The sequence below is a fragment of the Phytophthora cinnamomi genome (assembly GCF_018691715.1).
Source record: "Phytophthora cinnamomi strain GKB4 chromosome Unknown Contig17, whole genome shotgun sequence".
Classification (NCBI taxonomy): Eukaryota; Oomycota; class Peronosporomycetes; order Peronosporales; family Peronosporaceae; genus Phytophthora; species Phytophthora cinnamomi.
The window spans coordinates 700399-724516 of NW_027150950.1; the positions used below are offsets into that span (position 1 = coordinate 700399).

The 24118-nt window shown below is 52.1% G+C and overlaps 4 protein-coding genes across 4 annotated transcripts; 3 read left to right on the forward strand and 1 right to left on the reverse strand.

The window, feature by feature from the left end:
* Window positions 1–211: 211 nt before the first annotated feature.
* Window positions 212–2242, forward strand: IUM83_04686 (putative GH30 glucocerebrosidase/glucosylceramidase precursor; the record flags this gene model as incomplete). The annotated part of the gene is made up of 1 exon (XM_067928782.1): window positions 212–2242. The coding sequence occupies one exon, from the start codon at window positions 212–214 to the stop codon at window positions 2240–2242; it is 2031 nt and encodes a 676-aa protein (XP_067796287.1).
* Window positions 2243–3057: 815 nt separating this feature from the next.
* IUM83_04687 (family 30 glycoside hydrolase) lies at window positions 3058–5112 on the forward strand (the record flags this gene model as incomplete). Its single annotated transcript, XM_067928783.1, has 2 exons — window positions 3058–4822; window positions 4967–5112. 2 exons carry the CDS (start codon window positions 3058–3060, stop codon window positions 5110–5112), a joined length of 1911 nt encoding a protein of 636 aa, XP_067796288.1.
* A 181-nt stretch (window positions 5113–5293) lies between these two features.
* On the reverse strand, window positions 5294–6226 carry IUM83_04688 (16S rRNA (-N6/-N6)-dimethyltransferase; the record flags this gene model as incomplete). The annotated part of the gene is made up of 2 exons (XM_067928784.1): window positions 5294–5747; window positions 5823–6226. 2 exons carry the CDS (start codon window positions 6224–6226, stop codon window positions 5294–5296), a joined length of 858 nt encoding a protein of 285 aa, XP_067796289.1.
* A 184-nt stretch (window positions 6227–6410) lies between these two features.
* On the forward strand, window positions 6411–6959 carry IUM83_04689 (uncharacterized protein; the record flags this gene model as incomplete). Its single annotated transcript, XM_067928785.1, has 5 exons — window positions 6411–6444; window positions 6504–6590; window positions 6667–6683; window positions 6782–6864; window positions 6944–6959. The coding sequence occupies 5 exons, from the start codon at window positions 6411–6413 to the stop codon at window positions 6957–6959; spliced, it is 237 nt and encodes a 78-aa protein (XP_067796290.1).
* Between the last annotated feature and the right edge of the window lie 17159 nt (window positions 6960–24118).

The following is a 24118-nucleotide window of genomic DNA, read 5'->3' on the forward strand; positions in this document are numbered from 1 at the left end:
AACTCAACCAATATCAATGGATACAATGGACGTAAATTCATCAGCCTGTTGGTTCTGACAAGAACCTGACAGTCAAGTTGAAGCCTCTGCCTGACGTACCAGTGCTAGAACTCAGGTATTTACGATTTGCGATCTTCCGGCAGCCACAATCGCATGCTCAATATCCAATTCGCCTCGAGGCTGACAAGCGCGTCGAGGTTGAGGCAGCAGCATGGCGTCCCGGTCGGAGCCCACGGCGTACGGCACGAGCTCTCTCGCGAGTGATGAGCGGCTGAGCGCTCGCGCTGCGGCCCGCCGCAAGTGGATCAAGTGGGGGCTCATCGGCGCGTCCACGGGCATCGTCGCCGGCGGGCTGCTGGTGCTGGGCTTCTCCACCTCCGCGTCGCACTCGGCCGCGTCCACTGTGGCCACTGCAGCGCCCGATGAGGGTGACGTCACGTGCTTCCAGAGCTCCTACGTGGGCAACGTGACCAACATGATGAAGCCGATCCAGGGGCTCAAGTGGCAGCGCGGCGGAGAGAAGAACGCCAAGTCGTTCATCGCCGTGGACGTGGACACCAAGTTCCAGGAGATCCTGGGCTTCGGAGGAGCCTTCACGGAGGCGGCGGCGCTGCAGTTCCAGAAGCTGTCGCCGGAGAAGCAGGAGGAGGTGCTGACGCTCTACTTCGACAAAGAGAAGGGCAGCGCCTACAGCTTCGGCCGCGTGCCCATGGGGTCCTGCGACTTCTCGGTGGCGTCCTACAGCTTCGCCGAGACGGTGGACGACTTGGATCTGGTGGACTTCGACGTGGACGTGACCCACGACACGGAGACCATGATCCCGTTCATCAAGCGCGCGCTGGAGCGCCGCCCCGACATGAAGCTGTTCTTGGCGCCGTGGAGTCCCCCCGCTTGGATGAAGCGCTCGAGCGCGGAGTACAACGCCAGCATGCTGGGGTCGGTGAAGCCGGTTGGACTCAGAGACGACATGCGTGCATCGTGGGCACTCTATTTCTCCAAGTTCATCACGGCGTACAAGAACCACGGCATTCCGTTCTGGGGACTCACGCCGCAGAATGAACCCGAGTTCGCTGCGCCGTGGGAGGCTTGTGCGTATGACCCGGCGTATGAAGCTGAGTTTATTGGCGAGTATTTGGGACCTGTCCTTGATCGTGATCACCCCGACCTCACGCTCATGGTGTTCGACCACAACCGCAACAACGTGCACCACTGGGCCGAGGTGATTTACAACCACCCCACTGCCAGCAAGTACGTCGATGGTATGGCCTTCCACTGGTACGAGGACGGCGGTGAACGCTACATGGACGGAGTGGATTACCCCGAACACCTTAACGCCACGCATTTCGTGGACCAAAATCGCTTCATGCTGGCTTCCGAAAGCTGCAACTGTCCTGGTGTTGCAGTAGGCCAGGACGCGTGGTTCCGAGCTCAGCGCTATGGTCATGACATTTTGTCTGATCTCAACAACCACGTGGCGGGCTGGGTTGACTGGAACTTGCTGCTCGACCACACCGGTGGTCCCAACCACAAGGGCAACCTTTGTGACGCCCCGATCATCTTGACGGAGGACGGCACGGACTTCAAGATCCAGCCCATGTACTACTTCATTCAGCACTTTTCGCGCTTTATCCCGGTCGGCTCGCGTCGCGTGAACGTGCAAGTCGCTGCTCACTTTGACAAGCCTGGTGACGCGCAGTTGTATGTAGACTACCAGTCATCCCTCGCAACATGCGATGGAAGCTCTCGCCAGACCATCCACAGGACCGATGATAACAAGATACAAGTGACCAACACGCCATTCTGCTTGAACCTGGTGCCGACTGCAAGTGAGGGCCATGAAGTCCGGCTGGGTGAGTGCCGGTGGATGCAGCAAACATGGACGTTTGAAGAGGACACGCAACGCATCCGTATTGACGACACCTGTTTGTCTCTGAGCCGCGGATCGATCGAAGAGGGTGTGCGCGTCACGGCAGACAAGTGCCAGGACGAGGTCGTGCCGTACCAGCAGTGGACGTTCAACGGAGAGGACGGCACGCTTCGCTCGCACGCGTCGACGACTAACCAGTGCATGACGACGGGATACTCGTTCGTTCAGGCGACTGCGTTTGTAACTCCCGAGGACCACAAGGTATTGGTGGTGCTGAACGAGAACACCGAGCCGGCGGAGTTCCAGGTGCAGGTGGGCGACGCCGTGCTGGATACGTCTGTCCTGCCTGGCGCTATTCGCACGTTTGTCTGGTAGGATGCACCGTGACCCCGAGACGGAGACGGCATTTCTCAACCGGCAATGAAATGATGATCCACAGCACGTAGTCGTAATTGCTGATCGAGCTGGCTAAAAAATATCTTTTGCCGTATGATGTTCGAAGCTGAAGTTGAAGTCGGACACTGAAGTTGCCTCGTCAGGAGCCCAGCGGCAATCAGAGCAGGACCTCATAGCATGCGAAGGGCGTAGTGTACTTAGTAGAGTAATCGTACCGCGCCGTGGCCGCGGCTGGGACTTCGCGGTTGGTGTGACGGCGACGCTGTCACAGCAGCACTACTCACATGCTGACTCACGCCTACCACGCATTTTCAATGTAGCGATGCTTCGTTGAGTCCGACTCCCAATCCAGACACGAGCTCCTTGCCCTAGATGACATGGACGCGAGGCGGCGTTGCTGAACTCTAAGTCGATGCCCTCGGCCGCCACGATTCATGGCCCATGAAGCAGTGAGTGCTGCAGTCAGGACCACCAAATCTGGTCGTGGCACTCGTCCAGCAGATCCCATAAACTAAAAATAGAAGATCGCGTCCCGTTTTTACGTGCTGCAGTCACCAAAAGTATCAGTTGAGCGGTCAGTCCGGCCGCTGTCATGTTCAGTTGGTGACACATATCCCACTGAAGCGTCGATTACAAGACTGCATACGAAAACCAGGTCAAACGCATCCCGCAACCGTCGCCACCTCCCCTTATCAGAGGACCCTGGGCTCCTGACTTCCTGTGCCAGTGGCTCACTTCTGAATCGACCGAGTAGTGCGCAAGTCGAAGTCGGAGAGCCGCGCCTCTTCGCGAGCATGACGACGACAGAGCCCACGGTCTACGGCTCGGCCTCCTTGGCCTCGGACGAGCGGCTGAGCGCGCGCGCGACGCGGCGGCGCTCCCTGATCAAGTGGAGCCTCGTGGGCGTCGGCGTCTGCGGAGTGTGCGCCGTGTTGGCGATCTTCGGGCTCACCAGGCTGCCGGAGGACGCTGCAGTTTCCCCCACAGAGGCGACCGAGTCGTCGCCCGCTGCAGCTGCAGCAGCACCAGCTTTGAACTCTGAAGTCGCGTGCGTCCAGAGCTCCTACGTGGACAGTGTGACCAACATGATGGAGCCGATCACCGGGCTCAAGTGGACGCATGGCGCGCAGCCGAACGCCGCGTCCGTCATTGTTGTGGATGTGGACACCAAGTTCCAGGAGATCCTGGGCTTCGGAGGAGCCTTCACAGAGGCAGCGGCGCTGCAGTTCCAGAAGCTGTCGCCGGAGAAGCAGGAGGAGGTGCTGACGCTCTACTTCGACCAGGAGAAGGGCAGCGCGTACACGTTTGGACGTGTGCCCATGGGCTCGTCGGATTTCTCCGCGGGCTCGTACAGTTTTGACGACGTAGTGAATGACACGGAGCTCGCGCACTTTGACGAGGAGGTGAAGCACGACCAGAAAGTGCTGATCCCCTTCATCAAGCGCGCGCTTGAGCGCCAGCCCAACTTGAAGCTGTTCACGGCGCCGTGGAGTCCGCCGGCCTGGATGAAGCGCGCGGCGCTGGACTACTCACCCAGCATGCTTAACTCGGCGAAGCCGATTGGATTGAAGGACGATGCTCGGGAGACGTGGGCTCTGTACTTTTCCAAGTTCCTAACGGCATACAAGAAGCACGGGATCTCGTTCTGGGGCCTCACCCCGCAGAATGAGCCGCAAGCTGAGGTCCCGTGGGAATCTTGCATGTACACGGCGGAGTACCAGGCTGAGTTCATCGGAAAGTTCTTGGGACCCATGCTAAAGCGTGACCACCCCGACCTGAAGCTCATGGTCTTTGACCACAACCGCGGAAGTGTCCGTCAATGGGCGGAAGAGATCTACAGCCACCCCACTGCGGCGCAGTACGTGGATGGTATGGCCTTCCACTGGTACGACGACGAGCGCTACATGGATGGTGTTGAGTACCACGAGCGTCTGAATGACACGCACTTCGTCGATCCGAACCGCTTCTTGCTAGCGACGGAGAGCTGCAACTGCCCCGACGTGGGCCACGGCGACCTCGCCTGGTTCCGTGCACAGCGTTACGGCCACGACATTCTGACCGACCTGAACAACTATGTGGCTGGCTGGGTGGACTGGAACCTGCTGCTCGACCACAAAGGTGGGCCCAACCACTTGGCGAACATGTGCGACGCCCCCCTCATCCTGACGGAGGACGAAACCGATTTCTTCGTCCAGCCCATGTACTACTTCATCCAGCATTTCTCCAAGTACATCCCAGTGGGCTCGCGCCGTGTCAAGACTGAGGTGGCGACGCGTTTCGCTAAGCCTGGCGAGCCTCAGCTGTATGTTGATTACCCGTCGATGCTGGCGGCGTGTGACGGCAGCTCCCGACAAAAGTGGCGCCCGACGGATGACGGCAAGCTTGAGGTCACTGGCACCGGATTCTGCATTGATCTGAAGGAAATCCCGTGGCAAGGTCACCAGGGACTGCTTGTGGACTGCAGGTACACGCAGCAACACTGGACGTACGAGCTTGAAACGGGTCGTATCCGTATGGGAGACTACTGTATCTCGCTGAACCATGGTTCCACTCAGAATGGTGTGCGTATTAGCACCGACTTATGTGAGAAAGAGGTCAAGCCGCACCAGCAGTGGAGGTTCGATGCCGAGGATGGCACAATGCGGTCGTATGCGTCGACGACGGACCAGTGTGTGACTGCTGGATATGCGTCCGTGCAAGCAGCGGCTTTCGTTACCCCGGAGAACCACAAGGTCCTCGTGGTCATGAACGAGAACACTGAGCCCGCTGACTTCGAGCTGCAGGTGGGTGGAGTAGCACTGGAGACGACGGTGCCGAAGGGTGCCATCCGGACTTTTACCTGGGAGTAAGGAGACATGTTGATTGAAACGATGGTGGCGTGGTAAATGTAAGGAGAAAGCTGAAGGCAGCAGGTATACAATGATGATGAGGACAAGTAGAAGCTAGCACTGGAATAAGCAATCAACATCGCTGCCTTAACATACTAACGTTATATTCTTGCTGTTAGCATCGCCTTGGACGACAGGTATCCTATTTCTTGTCTGCAGGGTCCAGCGACAGGTCTCGGAGCAGGTCATTCCACAGGTCGCGATCGTACGGGTCTGCCTCGTTTCCAACTCCGCTGCCCAGCGGGTGATACTCCTGCTCATCCGGAGTGTAGTCGTCTGGAGTCTCGATCTGCATCTCCAGCGGTACTTTGCGTTTCTTGGGTTTCATTTCGAACACCTCGATCGCCTCTTTGAGGTAATCCGCATCCAGCTCCGATTTCGGGATCTCCTTCCACTGGAAGTAGCTGTCCAAGTGGCGCATGAACTCCGCGCGAACCTCCGGTGCACGTCGCTCGTTCGCCAAGAAAATGACCGTCTTACGATGCGATAGAGCTAACAGCGACTGCACCAGCGGCTTGACACAAGCCTTCTCGTACACCACGTCCGCGCACAAGATACAGTCGAACGGTGCCTTCAAGTTGGTAACCGGTGTTCCCCTATTAACAACAAGTCACCATCATCAGCACGGCATTATAAACCATACATTGCAACCAGCCGATGCAGCTTCGTACCAAGCGTGCTGCTCCACGCGTACGCGCTGCAGCTCCTTGTCCGTCAGGTTCTCCCTCACATTGCGCCGCAACCAGGGCAGCACCGGCCCAATGTCCGTGAGCACCACATCTGCGAGACCTCCAGTGACGATTGCACTGGCGATGCCTGCAAGGCCTCCGCAGCCCGCGCCCAGCTCGCAGATGGACGAAAACCGCTGGAACCGCTCGGGTCGCTGCTCAATGAACTTGAGCAGCGTCTTGCTGCTGTCCCAGACGGTAGTTCCCAGCACGAATGAGTCCGGGTCCTGCTCCACCGACACCACTCGGTCCTCACCAATGGGCACCTCCACACATCGCGCCCAGTGCGTGAACGAGGACTCGAGCTTCAGCGTCTCCGACTCGGTCAGCGCCTCCTCCTCCGCCATTGGTAAGATGGCTACACGTCGTGCGGCCTTTGACTCGCTATAGTCACTCAAATGAAAAATGCAATACCCGATAGAGTGACCTTGAACTGAATCGCCGTATGGCGGCGATGCCGTGTTGATGCAACAAGTCGCCACTATCCGATCGTCCTCGCCAGCCTCACGTCACTCTCTCGTGTCCTCAAGCATGGAGCAGAACCAGTGGACCCCGGCACCAACGCGTACGCTGCTATGCTGTGAATTGTATGGCTACTGGCTGGAAGCTAATGGTACTGTGCAGACGGCCCCTTGAGACGACACGAAGCTGCGGCACAGCAACGCGCGTTGCAGTTGGAGCAGGCGCGACAGAATCATCAGATATCTGCAGGTAAGTGTTGCAATAACATGTTGTTTGGATCGAATTGCGGTGATTAACCACAGAATTGCTGCTGTATGTTGGACAGACGACTACAACCGACAGGTGGGGAGATTGAAGAACGAAGAACACGGAGACTGCGACTGCTGGAGCTAATTGTTGGGCGTGTGATGGTTGTGAATCCTATTTGTTATTACATGTAGTTGCATCTGTCGTCGTTCTCGTACCTTGCCAATGTGATGGCCCTGCGACGACACAAGATGCAGGCGCAGCAAACGCAATTCCAGTATGTGTTGCCTGCCTCGTACGTGGATTGTATGTCCAAGGAGCAGCGCTGACACTTGTTTCAATTGTTCGTTTTGTAGGCGCAGCATGTACTAACGAAGCTAACACGACTGCGAGATTTATCCTTATATGTTCGATTCTGATGCCCACACCGATGTGAATTGTTTTTATTCACACTACTGCACGTTTCCTCTTTCCCTCAATTCGCTCGCCAAACCCTGTGCTTACCAAATCCTAGCAAACATGACACGCAGATGTACCGAGATCTCCGATAACCGCATTACTTTTCAATCCGCTTAACGTGTGCGAGCGCACTGCGCCGCTCTTTCCGTTGACCTGCAACTCGACAGTTCGGGAATCTTGGGGAAACGACGTGATTTGAGTGAGCAAAATAACCTGGTTCTGTGATACGATACACTGAAAATTATTTACGGAGGGTGTTCAAGGCGTGCATCTCAATGGTTTTTGTCCGATCCATTCGCGTGCAGATAAGACCGGGATCCAGTTGTAGGCGCTGGTGAACTGCCATCCTGCGGGTTCAACTCGACCTGTTGGCTGGACTAACGCTGCTGCACTTGTTGCAGGGATTCCTTCGCCCCTGCGGCGAGATGCGAACAGGTCTTCGGCATACAGGTCTTTCACTTCCTCAAAAATGGCGAGGTCGCCTTCCATATCGGTTGAAAACTGGTCTGGGTATCGAGCGCCCGAGGGGAGGATCGGTTGGTCGGGAGCAGCAACGTTCCTGTCCTGAACTGCAGTCTGCACCACGGGGGCTACTTCGATAGGTTGGCCACTGATTTGAGTGTGCTTGACTCCCCTCTCAACACCACGGTCTTGTCGCTCATGTTGAATTTACCTCAGTTTCATACCTTGCCTGTTGCTCCTTCGCCTGTAGCTGCATCTCTTCCTGCTGCTCACCTTCGAACGGAGTATGAATCGACTGATGACTTCACCGCTAATGCGTTTTCGTTGCTGAAACGAGTCCGCGGAGTGCAATTTGCAATCGAATAAGCGGTACGAGTGCCCTGTTGATGCGACTATCTTGTAAAATACTGTAAGGATCAAGCCTGATAGCTCAACCGCAACGGATCTACCATTCGTTGCCAACGGACGAGCACGACAACAACTACAGCTTCGCATTTATCTAGACGACAGCATCGCTGCAGCTGCTAGCTTCTCCTCTGCGCTCGTGGTGGTTACCTACGAGTGCACTGCATGCTTTCCCTTATCCAAATGCATCAGTCTTCGTTTCGCCTTCAACGACCAAGACTCCATTCGCTTTCAGCTTATTACGTGACAATTTCGAAATTAGAGAAAGACTGGTTGACTGAATTCAAGGTCCTTGAATTCGAAACTAGTATCCTTAAACTAAGGATACTAGTTTCGAACCGAATTTAGCTAATTTCGAATCCGGCTGCTGCATAATATGCGATCTGCCGACACGATGTCAAGTCACTTGTTTTTTTTTAATTGGAATAGGAGCCAATAGGATTGTTCAGTTCGCCGTTTCAGCGTATTGCAAGCTATTTTCGCTACGTTTTTTGACCAATTAGATTAAATAGGGATAGGGTTATAGTCAAACCGACGCATAATATCGGCAGCGACAGTGAGACGATAGTCATTCGCACACTTGACGGGTATCGACCGACACCTCCCTCACAAATAATGAGTCTCTAAGACCTCGCTCCAGAAAACATGAAGCAAACACAAGCGACTGCAAGCAGCATTTTTAAGAGCATCCGTACTGCAGAGAATACAACAATGAAGTTCGTCCGCACGGTGCTTCAGGCTGATAATAACGGATTGGCCTTCGTGAAGTTGCTTGACCACTTAGCCATGCATCTATCCTTCGCGCAAGGCCGTGGTGGTGAGTTACGAAAACGAACTACTGTCATTTGCTGCTTCTGCAATGTGAAGAACTGATTGTTAGACGACTCCCCGCAGCGTCGCCATGTTTTCGAGCAGCGACTACTACGGATGGGCGCATTCCGGAGCGCTAGTGCCTCAGGCGACAGCTAGGCGAAACGACTATGAAAGCTCCAGCATGCTCTAAGGACGACTTATACTCACTAATTGATGGTCTCTATTTCGACGCCTGTTTGGACAAGAACTACCAGGACGCTGCTCTCTTCTGTGTAATGTGGTACGCATTTAGATGCACTTCAGACCTTGCCTCCATCCAGAAGTGCAATATATTTGTGTCGTCAGTCAATGTCCAAATCCTAAGTCTGATTTGCGCGAAAACGTCTGAATTATAAGGTCTCTCTCCCTCTTTCCTGACAAGAGCTCGTTTATTACGCACCCTCTCCATTCCATTGCAGCAGTGATAGCAAAACAAGAATTCCCAGCGCCATCAGTCCTCGATCTCGAACAGTTTTCCGACATTGACGACACGGACGCGACGGCAACGAGGGGCGCGACATTGTTGATGGATGTACTGCTTCACTGTGGTATGGTATCGGGAAATGAAGAAGACTGAACTAGTCACAACCCATAGTCAGGACTCTCTGATTCTTTCCTCGTCGACGGTCCCAAGTCAAGAGCGGGCGGTTGCAGCGGTTTATGAGTCACGCAGTCGTCGGTGGCTCCATCGGCAACGCCGCCACGTCCATAGCATCGATAGGATAGCAAAACACAGAACATTGCCCAGTGCGACCTGCATCAATCCTGTCAGGCACATACTCGATCCTTGGCACAAGAGTTAGTGGCCCGACGAGTCGTTGTCGGTGTTAATCAGGATGTGACTGACTGTGCCACTGTGGTAACGGAGATAAAGCGCGAAGTAGGTCACAAAGACGCATTCTCAACATCGTACGTCTACCCCGTTAAAAATACAAGGATATGTTACCAAATGCTCAAGGTTGCAAGTGCACGCCAAGAAAAGGCAGGCGTTGCGGATGGACTCTCGTCTCATTTTTTCCGTCAAGGAGGCGCACAACATGCTAACGCCGAAGCGTCATTGAGCCCGCAGTCGTAACGGCGTAAGAGGTACCGTCGCTAGCGAACACCGTATAAAAGAAGAAGCTCTCAATAATGAATAAAAAACGTCTTGTCCTTAGGATAAATCAACTCCCTTTATGTATCGGGTGCGAGCGAAAGCCCCGCTGCCCTTGTGAATCACTCAGATCTAAGTCTGCACCTGATTGGATGAAATGGGTCTGGCTCCTCACTTTACAGTCAGAACATGACAGCAGCTCACACGCTAGACGTGTGACTGCACCTACTTGCGTATGTGTATCTATGTAACATCTCCTACTTACGTCTTTTAGAGCAGTGGGTTTTCGATCGCGGCAGTTGGAACATTTCAACAGTGCTCAGTGATAGGAAGTTGGATGAAACCCAAGCATACCTTCCTTGGTTGGCTTTGATGCTGACACAAGATCTAGAATTCGTAAGCTGGGACATGCACTATTCGCGTCTAGCACCATTCTCGCTGATAGAACTATGAACCTGGATCAGCAAGTGGCAGACCATTTCGTGGCATCATTAACATTTTTCTGGAATTAACGATAGATACCCTACACATCCAGAATGCGAATGTGTTTGTTTTTGCTTGAGGTGAAGATGCCAGAGCTACAGACTTGGAGTATGGAGCTAAATCATAAAGCAAGCGTGAAAAGCACAGAAGAGGTCAAATCATTCACGCTGGGATGGTCTGATTAACAACCAGAACACTGTTATTGCCCAACTCATTGGCGCTAACAAGGCTCTGGCAGCTCGCGTAACAGAGATAGAAAGTCAAAAGTCGGGTGTCGGTGATTCTGGAATAGCTATGGTCAGTTCCGAAAGCGACGTACCAAGTCCAGCATCCGCATCTATGGCTGACCAAGCCAAGCAATAAAAAACAATTGGAGGCGATATCAGCCTCGAAGGGTGCGGCAATTATTAGGTTTGAATGGTACACCTCACCTTCGGGAAATCTGTTACGATCGACAGTACAAGTCTCTGTCAAGACAAACCGTGGCTTTCATGAAGTTGTTCATACCTGAAGGTTCCGGATTTCACCCCACCGATCCTGACGATTCCGATCTCGTTATGAAAGCTGGTGCATCAGCTCATGAATACATGAACAACTTCCTTCAGACACAAGACAGAAAATGCAAGTTTGGGTCAGGTTTGCTGAAGCAGCTGCGTGTGCTTCATCGTGATGAAGTTTCCAAAGAGCTCGTCACAGAGTATCGAGCGTGCGTCTGGTAGTCGGTATGATCGGTGACCCTTCACCAGAGGCAACGAAAGAGTTGTTTTTAGATTCAAAGTGATATATGCTAGCTTACGTGACTTCGCAGAGTTTTTTATTTTGTTCGTTCCATTTTCGTTTGATCCTGGTGCAGGTTACCCAGTTTTGATTTTGAGAGACATTTAGGATGTCACACCTTAGCCATATTTCTTTTTAACCCTTTCGCGATGTAGAGGGCGCATTTTTCGCCGTTTAAGGTGCTTTGCAAAGCAAGGTGCCCCCCCCTTAAACGGCCCATTTTTCGCTCCTTTTACCAAATTTCAACTGCAAATCCACCATATTTTATGACAAATGAGAAAGGGTACTCATAATGTAATTATGCTCAATACAAATATCAAGGTGTAGGTTCCAACACTATGTAAACCACAGTAGATGTCATGTCCCATGAGACACGCGAACATAGTACCGTGATTTCGTTAAAGGACGATTTTTGCGCTCTTTTACAATCGAATACCTTAGATTTGTATAATATAGTTAATACAGGCGGCTCGCGAATGGGTTAACACTTTTGTTAGACTTTATATTAAATAACGTTTTGCTCGTTTGAAAATTCCAGATGAAGGTTTACGGTACCTTCGCAATGCTTTGCGCGACGAAGACACTGTCTTGATGGTTTCTTGAACCAGTGCTTTGCAGCTCTTTATTATCTTAGTGGCCGTCAGGTTGAGATTCGGCGTGCCTTCATAGGCGACGAGGCTGGTCACGGACATCGTTCTCCGCGAGCTACTTCATCCACCGAGCCGAAGAAACGCCGGCGCTCGCTTTGTTCGCTATACCTACTATCCTTTCAGCAGTATCATTGAATACAACCGATACAGCAGCAACACCACCCCAACAAATACAGCAACAACAAACAAAACAACAACTCATGATACAAATACCCATCTCAACATGATATATTACAATCACGGCTGCTGAGAACGAAGTCGCACAACAAGGTTATCACTGTTTTCACATCACACAAATCTTCTAGCGGTCTATCAGCAAGCTGGAACAACAAGGTCCAGCTGCGAGCAGCGCCTCAAGTATCACCAACCCGCTAAATCAGTATACCAATGCCTAGACTTTAAAACCAACATTACTAGAACCAATTATATCCCAAAGCCATACCATAATTACCTCTACACATCCCTCCGCCCTCGTATACATCGTCGTGTGTCCTTGCTGTGCTGGCCGCTACCACGTCGTTGCCGCCATCACGCTGTTGCCGGTTGCGAAGGGCCCCGCCTCCGCACGAACACGCCCCTCGATCGCCGGCGTCGCCCTCGCTTGTGTTTGCCTCGCTTCGCTGACCGTCGTCATGCTCCGTGCGGATTGTGTTGTTAATCTAGTGTTGTGGAAACTGATCGCTCCCCGTCCTCACAACTTGGGCGAATATGTATTTATCGAGTGATCGTACAGCTTGTTTTGGCCAATCACGAAGCTGTCGGCAGCCGTCGGTCGCTTTCGGCACCGTCACGCTATGGACACGACTCCCCGGCTGTTCGAAGCCCGCTCGCCCAACTTGCGCTTACACTAACAACCTCGTTCCGACATGGACGATTCGGTCTCTGCTGAGACTGGGGGGCACGCTGCGACCCCTGGGAACGTTTCCTCGCCCGCTGCCCACGCTAGGGCCGAGGTACCGGCCCAGTTGGAACTCCGTCACATGCTATTTCGTCTACGGCGCCTCCGCTTTTGTCTCTGAACAGACGATGCTGATGCAGATGATGGCTGTGCAGCAGCAGACCAGGCCGAATCAGCAACAGCAGTTCCAGGCCTTCATAGAACATCAAGCTGGCATGAAGAACGAGCTCTCTGAGAAGCAGTCCAGAGCCAGCAGACAGAGGAGCAAGGGTGAGCTGAAGAAGTTCAATGGTTCGGCTAAGGAGGATTTAGAGCTGTGGCTCTTCCAGATTGAGGGGCACTTCAGCAGCTACGCAATCGAGCGCGACAGCAACGAGTCGCTCTTTCTAGATTTGATGGTTGCCCAATCCAGACACGGACGTGATGGCATGGTACAGCAAGCTCAAGCAAACACTAGGTGTCCATCCAAGAACCTGATAACTGTCCAAGCAACAGCTTCGGATTCGCTTTCAGTGCAGCGACTTCGAGGTCAAGCTACTGTCTCATCTCTATGACGTACGGGTAACGGGCATTCACCTGGAGTATACAGTTAAGTTCATGTTGCTACTCTCCCAAGCTTCGTTGACGCTTGCAGTCCAGGGCTGATGAAGCGCTGGCTAAACCTGCAAAATCTCAGTCCTGACACCAGCTCTCATGTATCCCATATGTGTTAATACTCTGCGAGAGACTATTGAGCATGCCCAGGGCGACGAGGAAACCCGGAAACCTGCCGTGGCAACGAAGAGTGCTTCCTCCAACAATCGTGGATCGAGTACCAAGGCAGCCGCAGAATCACCCGAAGTTAAGAAACCCAAATTAAGCTGTTCCCACGATCCGGAGTTTACCAAGAACGCCATTAGCCACATTTGCGGCGCCAAGGGTCACATGACGCCGGACTACCCCGTCAACGGCAAGCTGCGTGGTGGTTACTCACCTACAGGTGAACCAGCCAGCCATGTCACTAGCCCCGCAGTCGCGGCCTCGTTCAGCTATGAAACGGGCAACCCTCGACCGCTCCGCAAACGACATGGGTTTTGGAGCAGGTAGGCTCAATTGATGACCTGATCTGCTTTATTTTTTTTTTCGAATGTGGGGCTTCATTAATGCTATAGCCCCACAGCTTGCCTCCCAGCTTCAATTCGCTGTTCGCGATTTCACTGTTCTATTGGAACTTCAACTGAGTGCCAACAAGTTCATTAGAATACCCAGATGGACAACGACGCTTATGGTGCAGCTATCTTGTTTTGGACCCTACGAGACCGAGGCCTTTGTCACGGACTTCACCGAGAAGTGCGACGCGCTGCTCGACATGTCGTGGCTTGCGTAGGTTAATCCCGACGCTAACTGGTCAGAACGCACAGTCCCCTCTAGCTCGGCTGGCTTCAGTTTGGCTTTCAGCAGTGCAATTCCCTCAGTCTCGTGCTGTAGGGTGCTCTCACCGCTCTACTGCCCGCCGCGCTCCATCGGCTACGGAACTAGTCTCCCTCAATTACATTCGCCAGCTTGGATACTTGTCGGCGCACCGAATGATCCGATGGGTGCCGAGTCAGCGGCTCATGAAAATGTTGCGTGCCTCAGATATGAATTCTTCTTCATCATCTCTGCGGACGAACTCGCTGATTTGCCTGACGCTTTTTCTCACCTTGGTTGTAGGTTATTAATTTCATTTTCAGTCTATCAATCCGCAGGGAGCACAATAAACCGTTGAAAGACTTATTCCTTGCTGTGTCAGTCGGTTGACATACATTACGTATATATTCAGAAGATCAACACTGTACTTTCTCTAGCCAATGAGCGCTAAAATCATCCCACAATACGAGAACTTTGTCGCCCTATTTCCACGCTCCGCAAAATGATACCCCAAGAACTTCAACGAAAGTTCAGTATTCCATCAGACCGTTTTGTTGCCATAAATTTGGCTAGGTGCTGTGGCTCGGGATGCTTACTTCGCGCCAAGTGAATTCGCCAAGCCGTGCGGAACCGCATCGTTTTTCACTCGTGTTGCTTCCATTGGGACCGGCGAGGCTTTAAATACGATGTAGAGATCATACTTGGTGCCCCAAGAATCACCAAGTAGCATTGTACATGGCTTGTCATTAATTGCACATTTGACCCAAACCGTCTTGGTTCCTCTTGCATCTACAGTTCTCTTTGGTACATGTTCCATAGATACAACTTTGAATAACGTTAGCGTCTGTATCGTATTTTTATTTTCAAAACACGATACATCAGACCAATAACGTGTATGCGTGCCAGTTTGATCGGTGTTAAAGATGTGGGTGCAATTTTACTCAACAACGATAAGAAGAGCCAGTGCACGAAACTTTGATGCTGCTTCCGTTGCGTCCTGGACAGTCGTTTGTCCTTGACGAGTTTTCATGCGCAATGAGAGCTTGTGTCGTCTCATGAAAAGCTTTATGCATGTCGGTGGAGCTGCGAATTTGTCAGCAGGGATATTGGGCTCAGCTTCAACTAGGTTAACTTCTGTCTCCAACATGAGTCTAGAAACAGGCACGCCTGCTTGCCTCAATTGCGTCCTCAGCTTCTTTACTCAGCACAGTGACGTGCCCAAGCTTCCACTCGTAGAGATGACCTGTCAGACCGGATTCGCAGGCCTTTGAATCGACTTTGCTGCTCAATTTCGCCTTGGCGCGGTGTTCTATCCGGGTAGCTTTCCGTAGAAGTGCACGATGCACTCCTTCACCGAGAAACCTTTGTCAAGGTAGCCAAACCAGTCGTTTTTGTCGCTGTACGCGACGCGCTTGTACTGCTTCCGGTGTTTGCCCTGCCCGGTGGAGCATGGGCGACCCATGCCTCGTAGTCGCGCAAAATCAGAATGCGGTATAACCGTCAAACCGAATCTTAAAAAATAGACAATGACATATGGTAACAATCTCATCTGCCACTCTTCTTGTGTATACCTACCTGTCGCTAATGAATAAACGTCGCCTAGGACTACGAAATACGAAAATCGTATTTGAATATCGTTGCAGATCGGAAGAACTCGGTTAGTGAGGTTTTCTGGATCTAATGAACTTGGCGACATCTTCGAAATATGTATTTGGGATATCTTAGCAAATGGAGTGTTGTTAAAATATGGGTGCAGTTGGTTCTAACTCTGTCCTGATATGCTTTCGTGGAAACATAAGATGCAGCTCAACTACTGCTATTTCGGAATGGAACTCCCCACCCTAGCACCCTAGCAGGTAGTTGTTTTCCACACACATTACGATAATGAGCGAACGAGATGCTTCATACGCGTGCTTTCCTCGCTGCTTCCTTGAATAACAACGATCCGGCAAGCAGTGATCGCAGAAGAAGACGTTGATTGAGAGGTGTTGCGACCCGCGGACTGCGGGTTTGCTTAGATAGATGCGTGAACACTGTAAGGTACGGGACTCAATCCTGCAGGGAGAAAGACCGACGGCGGGTTGCACACTGCACTAGCTCTCAAAACTTGGTTGCCCCGCCGCCAGCCAAAACCCAGAGCTTGTATTACATATAGTATAGGGCATGGACAACTAGAACTTAATATGTGGATCACTGGCAGCCACTCGTCCACTGGACAAGCACTGCAAGCATGCACACCAGCGCTGCAGGTTCGGAGCTGGGGCGCGATCCTGGATGTGTCATTGCACTTAACACAATCATCTTGAACATAGCATTCTTCGCGCTGTCGAGCTGTACTCTGAACACCTCTTTGCTCTTTGCTCTTTGCTCTTTTGACTTGTGTTGCCTTGCTGCAACATCTTTGCAACACTCAGATCCAGATCGTGCAGAAACTTGAGCGCGGCGACCACCGACACGGACGGACCTTCTCTCCCACTGGACTTATCGAGGCTGGAGCACGAGCACCTTCATGCCGTCGCGGTAACGCTCGAATTCTCCTTGGGCAGTGTACTCGTGAGTACACTGGCTATCGTGTCGTTCGTGCTAACGCGTCTCGTCCGAAGTTGTTCATCGTCCACCACGTGGCGCACAAGGTGGAACTTGCTCAGGATATGCTTCGTTTAGTTGTGCTTACCAGACTCGCCAGTCACCGAGATGCATGAGTCGTTGTTGCCAAGGATCCCGGGCGTCGTCACGATCTGTCAAGCTCCTTGCATAGCTCCATAAGCCACATAAGGTGTCGATTCCCCTCGCTCGTCGCGATATACTCTGCTTCCGTTGTACTCTGCCCGTTAATCTCTTGCTTTCGTAATCCATACGAGAACACACTGGTGTTCACGAACGTCACAAAGTCACTCACACACTTTTAGTCATCGGGGTCGTTAGGGTTGTCAGGGACGGTGTAGCACACTAGCTCGACGTCGCTCTCGGCCGGAACATCCATAATGAGACCGTGATTTTCTGTGCCAGTCAGGTAGCGGAGCACCCGCTTGCCTATAGCGGAATTCGTGTGGTCCAAACGGGACATGTACTTGCTGTGATGTCGCACAGCGCGCGCAATATCAGGTCTCGAGGCCGAAACCAGGTACTGAAGTGATCCGACGAGCGCTCGGTACGGAGACGACAATTTGGACCAGGTGGGCTGACGCACAGCGCTTTCGGTATTGCAACGCCGTCATACCCTTCCACATGGAATCGTTGCCGCAGTTTATGAATGCACTACCGCTGCCAGAAGATGACATTCTCCCGCTGGCGATTAATCAAATTTCCACACCAAGGAGATACTTAACGGGTCCGAAAGCTGTTGGCTCGTACGCCTAGCTGGGCTTTTTCGTACGCTGGGCACGCAGATCACTCGGGGCCATTAATAGGAGATCTCCAACGTAGACCGCGAGCAACAGGGTCACTTCGTCTCTTACTTTTCTGGCATAAATGCCATAGTCTAAGTCGAGATGCTCGAAACCGATTTTAGTCAGAAAATTGTACAGCGCAGAGGCGCGGCGCCTAATGGCGCTTCGTCAGCCGACACATGAAGTGTGGTGAGGTTTCACCAAATCTAGGCAGTTGCTGCCGTACAAGAATATGTTCTTGACGTCATATTGAAGAATGGCCCAGCAGGTTTCGAATCGGATCGCTGAGACATAAGTATTGGTGTAGCCATTTTTCTTACACTGCAAGAAACCTCAGATGACTAGCCGATCTTTGAAACGCTCGATGCGGCTGGCTGCGTTATACATGAGATGACGCGCTTGACCTTGGCCTCCGCGGGCAGCATCAGCACCCTGGTTCCGTGCTTACGCTGCGAGCCCACCTCAACGTTGATGGCATCCTTCCAGTCTAGCCAGCGCTTGGATCGTACCGCCTGTCCCTTGTTGGCAGCACGCATTGGTACCATCTCCTCGCAAATGACATTCACATCCGTGATAACGCCGGCTTTCAGTTCATCCTTGGTAATGAGCAGATATCCTCACTTATATCTTGTTGCCTTATCTACAACGCGAAAAACCTATTTGAACTTTGCAACGGTGTCGACTCCAACGCTGCTGGGAATGACGCACAGCTTTTCGAGCCACTTAGCAGAGCGGTTGGACCTCTTGAATAGTTCACACACTTGGACTTTGTCTCAACATACGATATGCACTAGAAGCGGGAAACTGCTGCTACTGGAATTGAATCTGAAAGTTATAGCCCTGGCTTGTCATAGCCTTGATCGTGTCCACGCCTACGTATTCGAGGAGATTGTATAGCAGTGCCATAGTATTCTCGACACTATGACACGAGGCTTTCAGCACAGGCTTGGTTTAACGCGCAGTTCACATGCGGTACCTCCCCCGATGTTACCGAAACTTCAGCATCAGTGAGTCCTTAATGAGCCACGTGATCTTCTGGTCGCGCGAAACGCGTACCTTGCGTCGTACGTAAACTGCACGTACGTCTAGGATATTTAGGATATGTTGTAGGGCGCCGACTTGGCGTATCTTACGCTCTCGAGGGGGAAATCCTCTTTCTTTTCCGTGCGCTCGTTCATCGGTCGGTGTCCATGGTCGCACACTAAGCGGTTCCGTTACCAAACTGCAACTCAGATACAGTGGCCTCGTGTAACTCCTTGAACAGGATCAGGCGACTGGAAACTCTGGCTTGTGCTCCGGTGGCGAGGATTCACTCCATCGTGTCCTTCGACGCGCGCTGCTCGTGGGTATCATATTCTCACCATTCTTCACAACCGCTGCAGAGATCATGCTGCGTACCGGCTCGCAGTCCTCGTGGCCCGAGTTGCTTCCGCTCTCAGGGCACTCGGGGTCGTTTCGCCAGTTACGCTGCTGTTCACAAGTGTTGCAATTGGACTTGCTCTTGCTGTTGACAAGATCCTTGCTGTCGCACGAGGCACGCTTGCTCTTCCGGCTCTTATTCCCCCCACGGGACGAGAGGTTGGTGTTGGTGTGTGTGGTTTATGGATCTAGCTGCTGCTATTGCTGTTGCCTATGGCGTGGTTGGAGCTGCGACGCCCTCCCCACAACGACAGCTTCCAGAGCGGTTACTTACGGGGGCGACACCTTGCTGGACGACACGTCCATTGCGCCCTTGCGGTTGCCCTGCCTTTTTGGCGTGCATGTTCAGCGAGCCGAAGCCGCTCCATTACTCCTAGGATATGCTCGCCCTGGGCGAGGCGCACCTTGTGCCCACTGACAACAGCCGGGTAGGCGCCCACCGTTTTGACAGCAGGACGGAGACCGCCTCCGTCTCTGCCAACTGCTGGTTCGCGCAACGCAGATGATGCTTAGAGCTGCTTCTCGAATGTGATTGAGAGAGCAAACCCCTACTTGTCGTGACACGAGCTCGCGGACCACTTCGACAACCACCCCGCCGTCAAAGTCGCTCAGCGATGATCTACAGAGCTGCTTCTCGAACGTGAAAGTCTTAATATACTTATCGAGCAGCTCGTTGCACTGCGGTCGACAGTTCAGCATGGAGCGCTTCAGGAACGCCACTTTGACGGCGGGGTGGTTGTCGAAGTGGTCCGCGAGCTCGTGCCACAACAAGAGCGGGTCTGCTCTCTCAATCACGGCCGAGAAGAAGCTCTGTAGATCCTCGCAGAGCGCCATGGCAATCGCTCTCCTCTGGGCGACTCGGAAGCCGCTACCGAAAGATCCGTAGTAGCGCTTCGTTGCGCTGATCATCAATGTGTTAATCTCCGAGCGGATTGGAGGCGTCAAAGAGCGTCTCTCTCTCTCTCCCCCGGCGGAGTCGGCTACGAAAACGATCGTCCGTGGCCAGGTGGACTTGAGTGGTAGCGGACCGGGATGTAGCTTTCAGCACGGCAGCGGTTCCTTTAGCAGTTGTGGCGACGGCGGCGCGTGCGCTTGCGCTGGGCAGCTCGACCATGCGTGCGCTGGCGTTGGTGGAACAGTTGTATGTTGTAAAGACCTTGACAGGGGGGGGGGGGGGTACCCTCGGTGCGGCCCGTGAAGTGTCAGGACGCGCTGCACTCAGGGCTCTTGCTGGACACCGGGAAAATTCTCGAATGAGCTGTCGCTGGGGAGGCGGCGTCGCATCAACTGCGGGAATGTTCCTTGACCTCTGTTGATCTCTCAGAAGGGCCACCACATACCCAAACTCATCCAACGGATCTTCTAGCTGGATCTTTAGTCGAGCGTACTGCGACGATCCACGAGCTGTTTCTTCTGTGGCTTCGTCACTGGACTCTGGTGACGGCGAGAGCTACAGACTCGAACAATCCTTCGTTGAGCTCATAACCTGAGAGGTGTTGCGACCCGCGGACTGCGGGTTTGCTTAGATAGATGCGTGAACACTGTAAGGTACGGGACTCAATCCTGCAGGGAGAAAGACCGACGGCGGGTTGCACACTGCACTAGCTCTCAAAACTTGGTTGCCCCGCCGCCAGCCAAAACCCAGAGCTTGTATTACATATAGTATAGGGCATGGACAACTAGAACTTAATATGTGGATCACTGGCAGCCACTCGTCCACTGGACAAGCACTGCAAGCATGCACACCAGCGCTGCAGGTTCGGAGCTGGGACGCTGCCCTGGCTCTGCCATTGCGCTTCACATTGATAAGCCAAAAATCGATGCCAACCTCAGAAGCACGATCAGTACAGAAGCGACTTGATTACTTCGTTATACCTCAATTCGGGTCCGGCCATCGTTAGCCTCGCAATGTTGAAAGTAGGCACGAAATGCGGCAAAGTGGACTATCGTCCCCTGAAACTGCGTCACAGTGAACGCCACGCGCGAGTCACAGTCAACGATTGGACTAAGTTCCGGCAAACCGTAGGATTTTGGAACCTTTCCAAGCCGGTCGACACGCCGTGGCGTCTTGAAGTAGTTGTTTAAATCGCGCACCTTTGCGCTTATTATTATGCTCAGGTTTTATATTATTTTATGCACTAGTCCACTTTGTTTTTAAACGTGGTTATGATTTAAATAGGCCATACCATAATTTGTTTTCAGCTATGCATATTTATTCACAGCAATTTGAATACTGTATAAATACTCATCATGTAGAATGTCATCGTTTTTTTTTCTTTGTTTGTTTAGGGGACATGTTGTCTCGATTATCTAGGTCTGTCTTTTATTTGAAGAGTTTTTTTTTATCTGAATTTATTTTGGCCTGTCATTTATTTTAGGTACAAACACTTTACCTTTTTTATATTTATTCTCATTTATTTTAAGTATGTACACTTCTTCTCCCTCGTTATTTTTAGCATGTACAACATTCTTCCCAATTCTTCGGATTGGGAAGAGGGTTCATTGCAAAACTCAGCCGCGCAGAATCAACTCGTCCCAGCTAATGCATATCTACACTACCCTGAATGCGCTTGACCCCAGATGCGTGCGCTCCTTTGGTGGTGATGGCGGGGCTTCTAATGCCGACTCTAGTGGCTAGTGACACGACGCGGAGTGTACGGAGAGTGATCGGAATGATAATGGCGGCTCCCCCGAGAACAGTGTGTCTACGTCTAGATCAGTCTCGCAACGTCGAACTTGGGCGCATATTTGGCGGACAGGAGATGGTGACGGAGATCTGCGAACCTACCGCGAGTCGCTACCGATCCACTCCATCGACAAGAGCAACGTGGTTACGTGTCAAATTGACCACATTGTAGAATCTAACTTTCGGCTGGCGGGATTTGTTCACAAGATGCGTTCACAGCTGGCGGAGTGCACGTCGTCACGCCGTGATAAGATTCTGAAGTAGTGCTGAACGGCATCGCCCTGTTGATGAACGCTAGCCTGGCGTTGTTCAAGCTCTCAATTAGTTGAACCGGCGTTCCCCCCCCCTCCTCCTCTGCACTCGCGTTTCAGGCGAGCATGATATTGCTCGAGGGGGTTGTTATACCAACCTGGTGGGGTCGCAAATGCTTGCCAACGCGAGAAGCGAAGCGAGTTTATCCAAGTCAGGATAATATGCTGCGTCAATTTTCGGGGCGAACCACGGCGTAGCACTAGCCAGAGAGCCAAAATTCGCTCCTTCAGCGCAGGATAATCAGCTTCTGGGCAGAAATACAAATCATACATTTCTTCAAAGACGCGTCTAGTGTCCTTTTTTATACTCGGCCTTTTTGCCTGGCGACGGATGTTCTGCAGACACCAACCAACATCCAGAGCCTTCTTCCGGGAATTTCAGAAGTAGATTAGCGGGAAAAACTCGCCGCACTTGTCGGAATACCCGATCACAAAGACGAGGTGACCATGCATTACCATCCTGTGCGTGCTATCCACATGTAGTATCGTTGTGCAGTTCACTCGTCTTTGTACTTCTACATAGTCGCGTATCAACTTTGCACATGTCGATCCAATACGAAAAGGCTGCACCTCACTGCTGTCTCCAAGGTGAGAGGCGAGGCTGCCACCGTCTTGTCTAGCATCACAGAGCACTATTATCTCGAGCGGAGGAATAGAATCGATGTCGCGATGATCATACAATCGCCCATCACACAACTCAATTACCACAACCATGGAGTTGTGTGGGCTGGAGCGGCGCCAGTTTTTAACGAAATCGACGATTTGCTGCTCCTTAGGATGTGGATCGTCCACGACTCCAGAATTAACCATACCAACGATTACTGCGTGCAACCGAGATGCGGCAGTCTTATTTCCAGTAGCCAAACGCTCTATAATGAACACCTCTATCACCTTTGTTAACTTCGGTTTTGCTGGACTTGGAAGATCCGTGTCCGGCATGGCATGGATACCTTGCCTAAAAACTACGCGAGCACCGGAGGATAGGCAAATGTTGAGCTTGGACCGCCCCGTGCATGCGGTACCAGCCTCCCGAGCGACTTGTAGCTCTCTATCGACAGCTGTATAGTCGAGGGTGTCCATCAGTGGAGCGACTACCTCGTGTTTCATCACTTGCTGCAGATGTTTTTCGGGTGAAGTAAGCTATGCTTGCACTGACAGCGAGGAAAAGTAGGGTCTGACATCGATACGATCGGTTAACACTCGCCGGATGCAAATGAAAGAGATGCCCCCAAATTGGCACAAGGAACGTGGAGTGTGGCTATCTTTACTACGCGAAGCACGCTATGTCAATGCGGGTGGCGTTTATAGTTCAGCCACAGCGACAATACCGCGAACCATTGCCCCCCGTCGTCGCAATACACGGTCGCAAAGATCACATTTAACCACCGAAGCTGGAGCAGTCGGTGCCGTCAAGTACGGACTCGTCCGATGATGCGGCTGAGCAGCAAAGCGTGTCCGCACCGAGTAGCCGAGGTTCTTCCGCCTCCTCTACATAAACGGTCCTGCTGGACGACATTGTACAAAGTGTACTCCGACTAGTTCTCGCGGCGGTCAAGCAGAGCCACAAGGCACTTCAATCCAAGACGAGCTACAACCAACAGGAACTAGTTGTTCTAGGCGGCGCCGTGTGCCGACTCCAAAAGGACATGACTATCAGATGAGCAAAAAGGAATCAAGACGCTAGGAAGCCTTGAAACAGGCGACACTGATAAACAGCACATCAATACATCTCGCTCAGCATCATTGATTGTGGTGTTTGCTTATTTTTTGTGTGTTCCGATACCTGATTTTGGGTGCTGAGAACCATACGCATTGGTGGACATTACACATACAAATCCTTATTGGATAACCTTCACATTTTTGTGTCCTCGCACTGTCTATTGGTGGATCTCTCTTTTGTTTTGTTGGTAAAACACCGGCCTCGTGACCTACAGCAATAACAGCAACCGAGTTATCAGCATGAAGAAATGGTCTGCGCCTTTGTTACTCAAAATTAAATGTGTTTTAACCAATCATCGACTCTAGCTATGATCTCCGTTATCGTGTTCCCACCTCTGAATCGATTTGAAAGGAGTACAGGTCCGCGAGCGCATTTTAGCTGCTCGTGCTCCTGCTCACAGAGGCTCTGAATATGGCATTTTTAATTAGTAGGTACCGCGCAACATGATAAATTATCTCATGCTGCTTCTATCGATGCAGCAGTAAATAATGGTATTGACTCGCCTCAAGACGATAAATAATTCCATTATTGGAAGCAT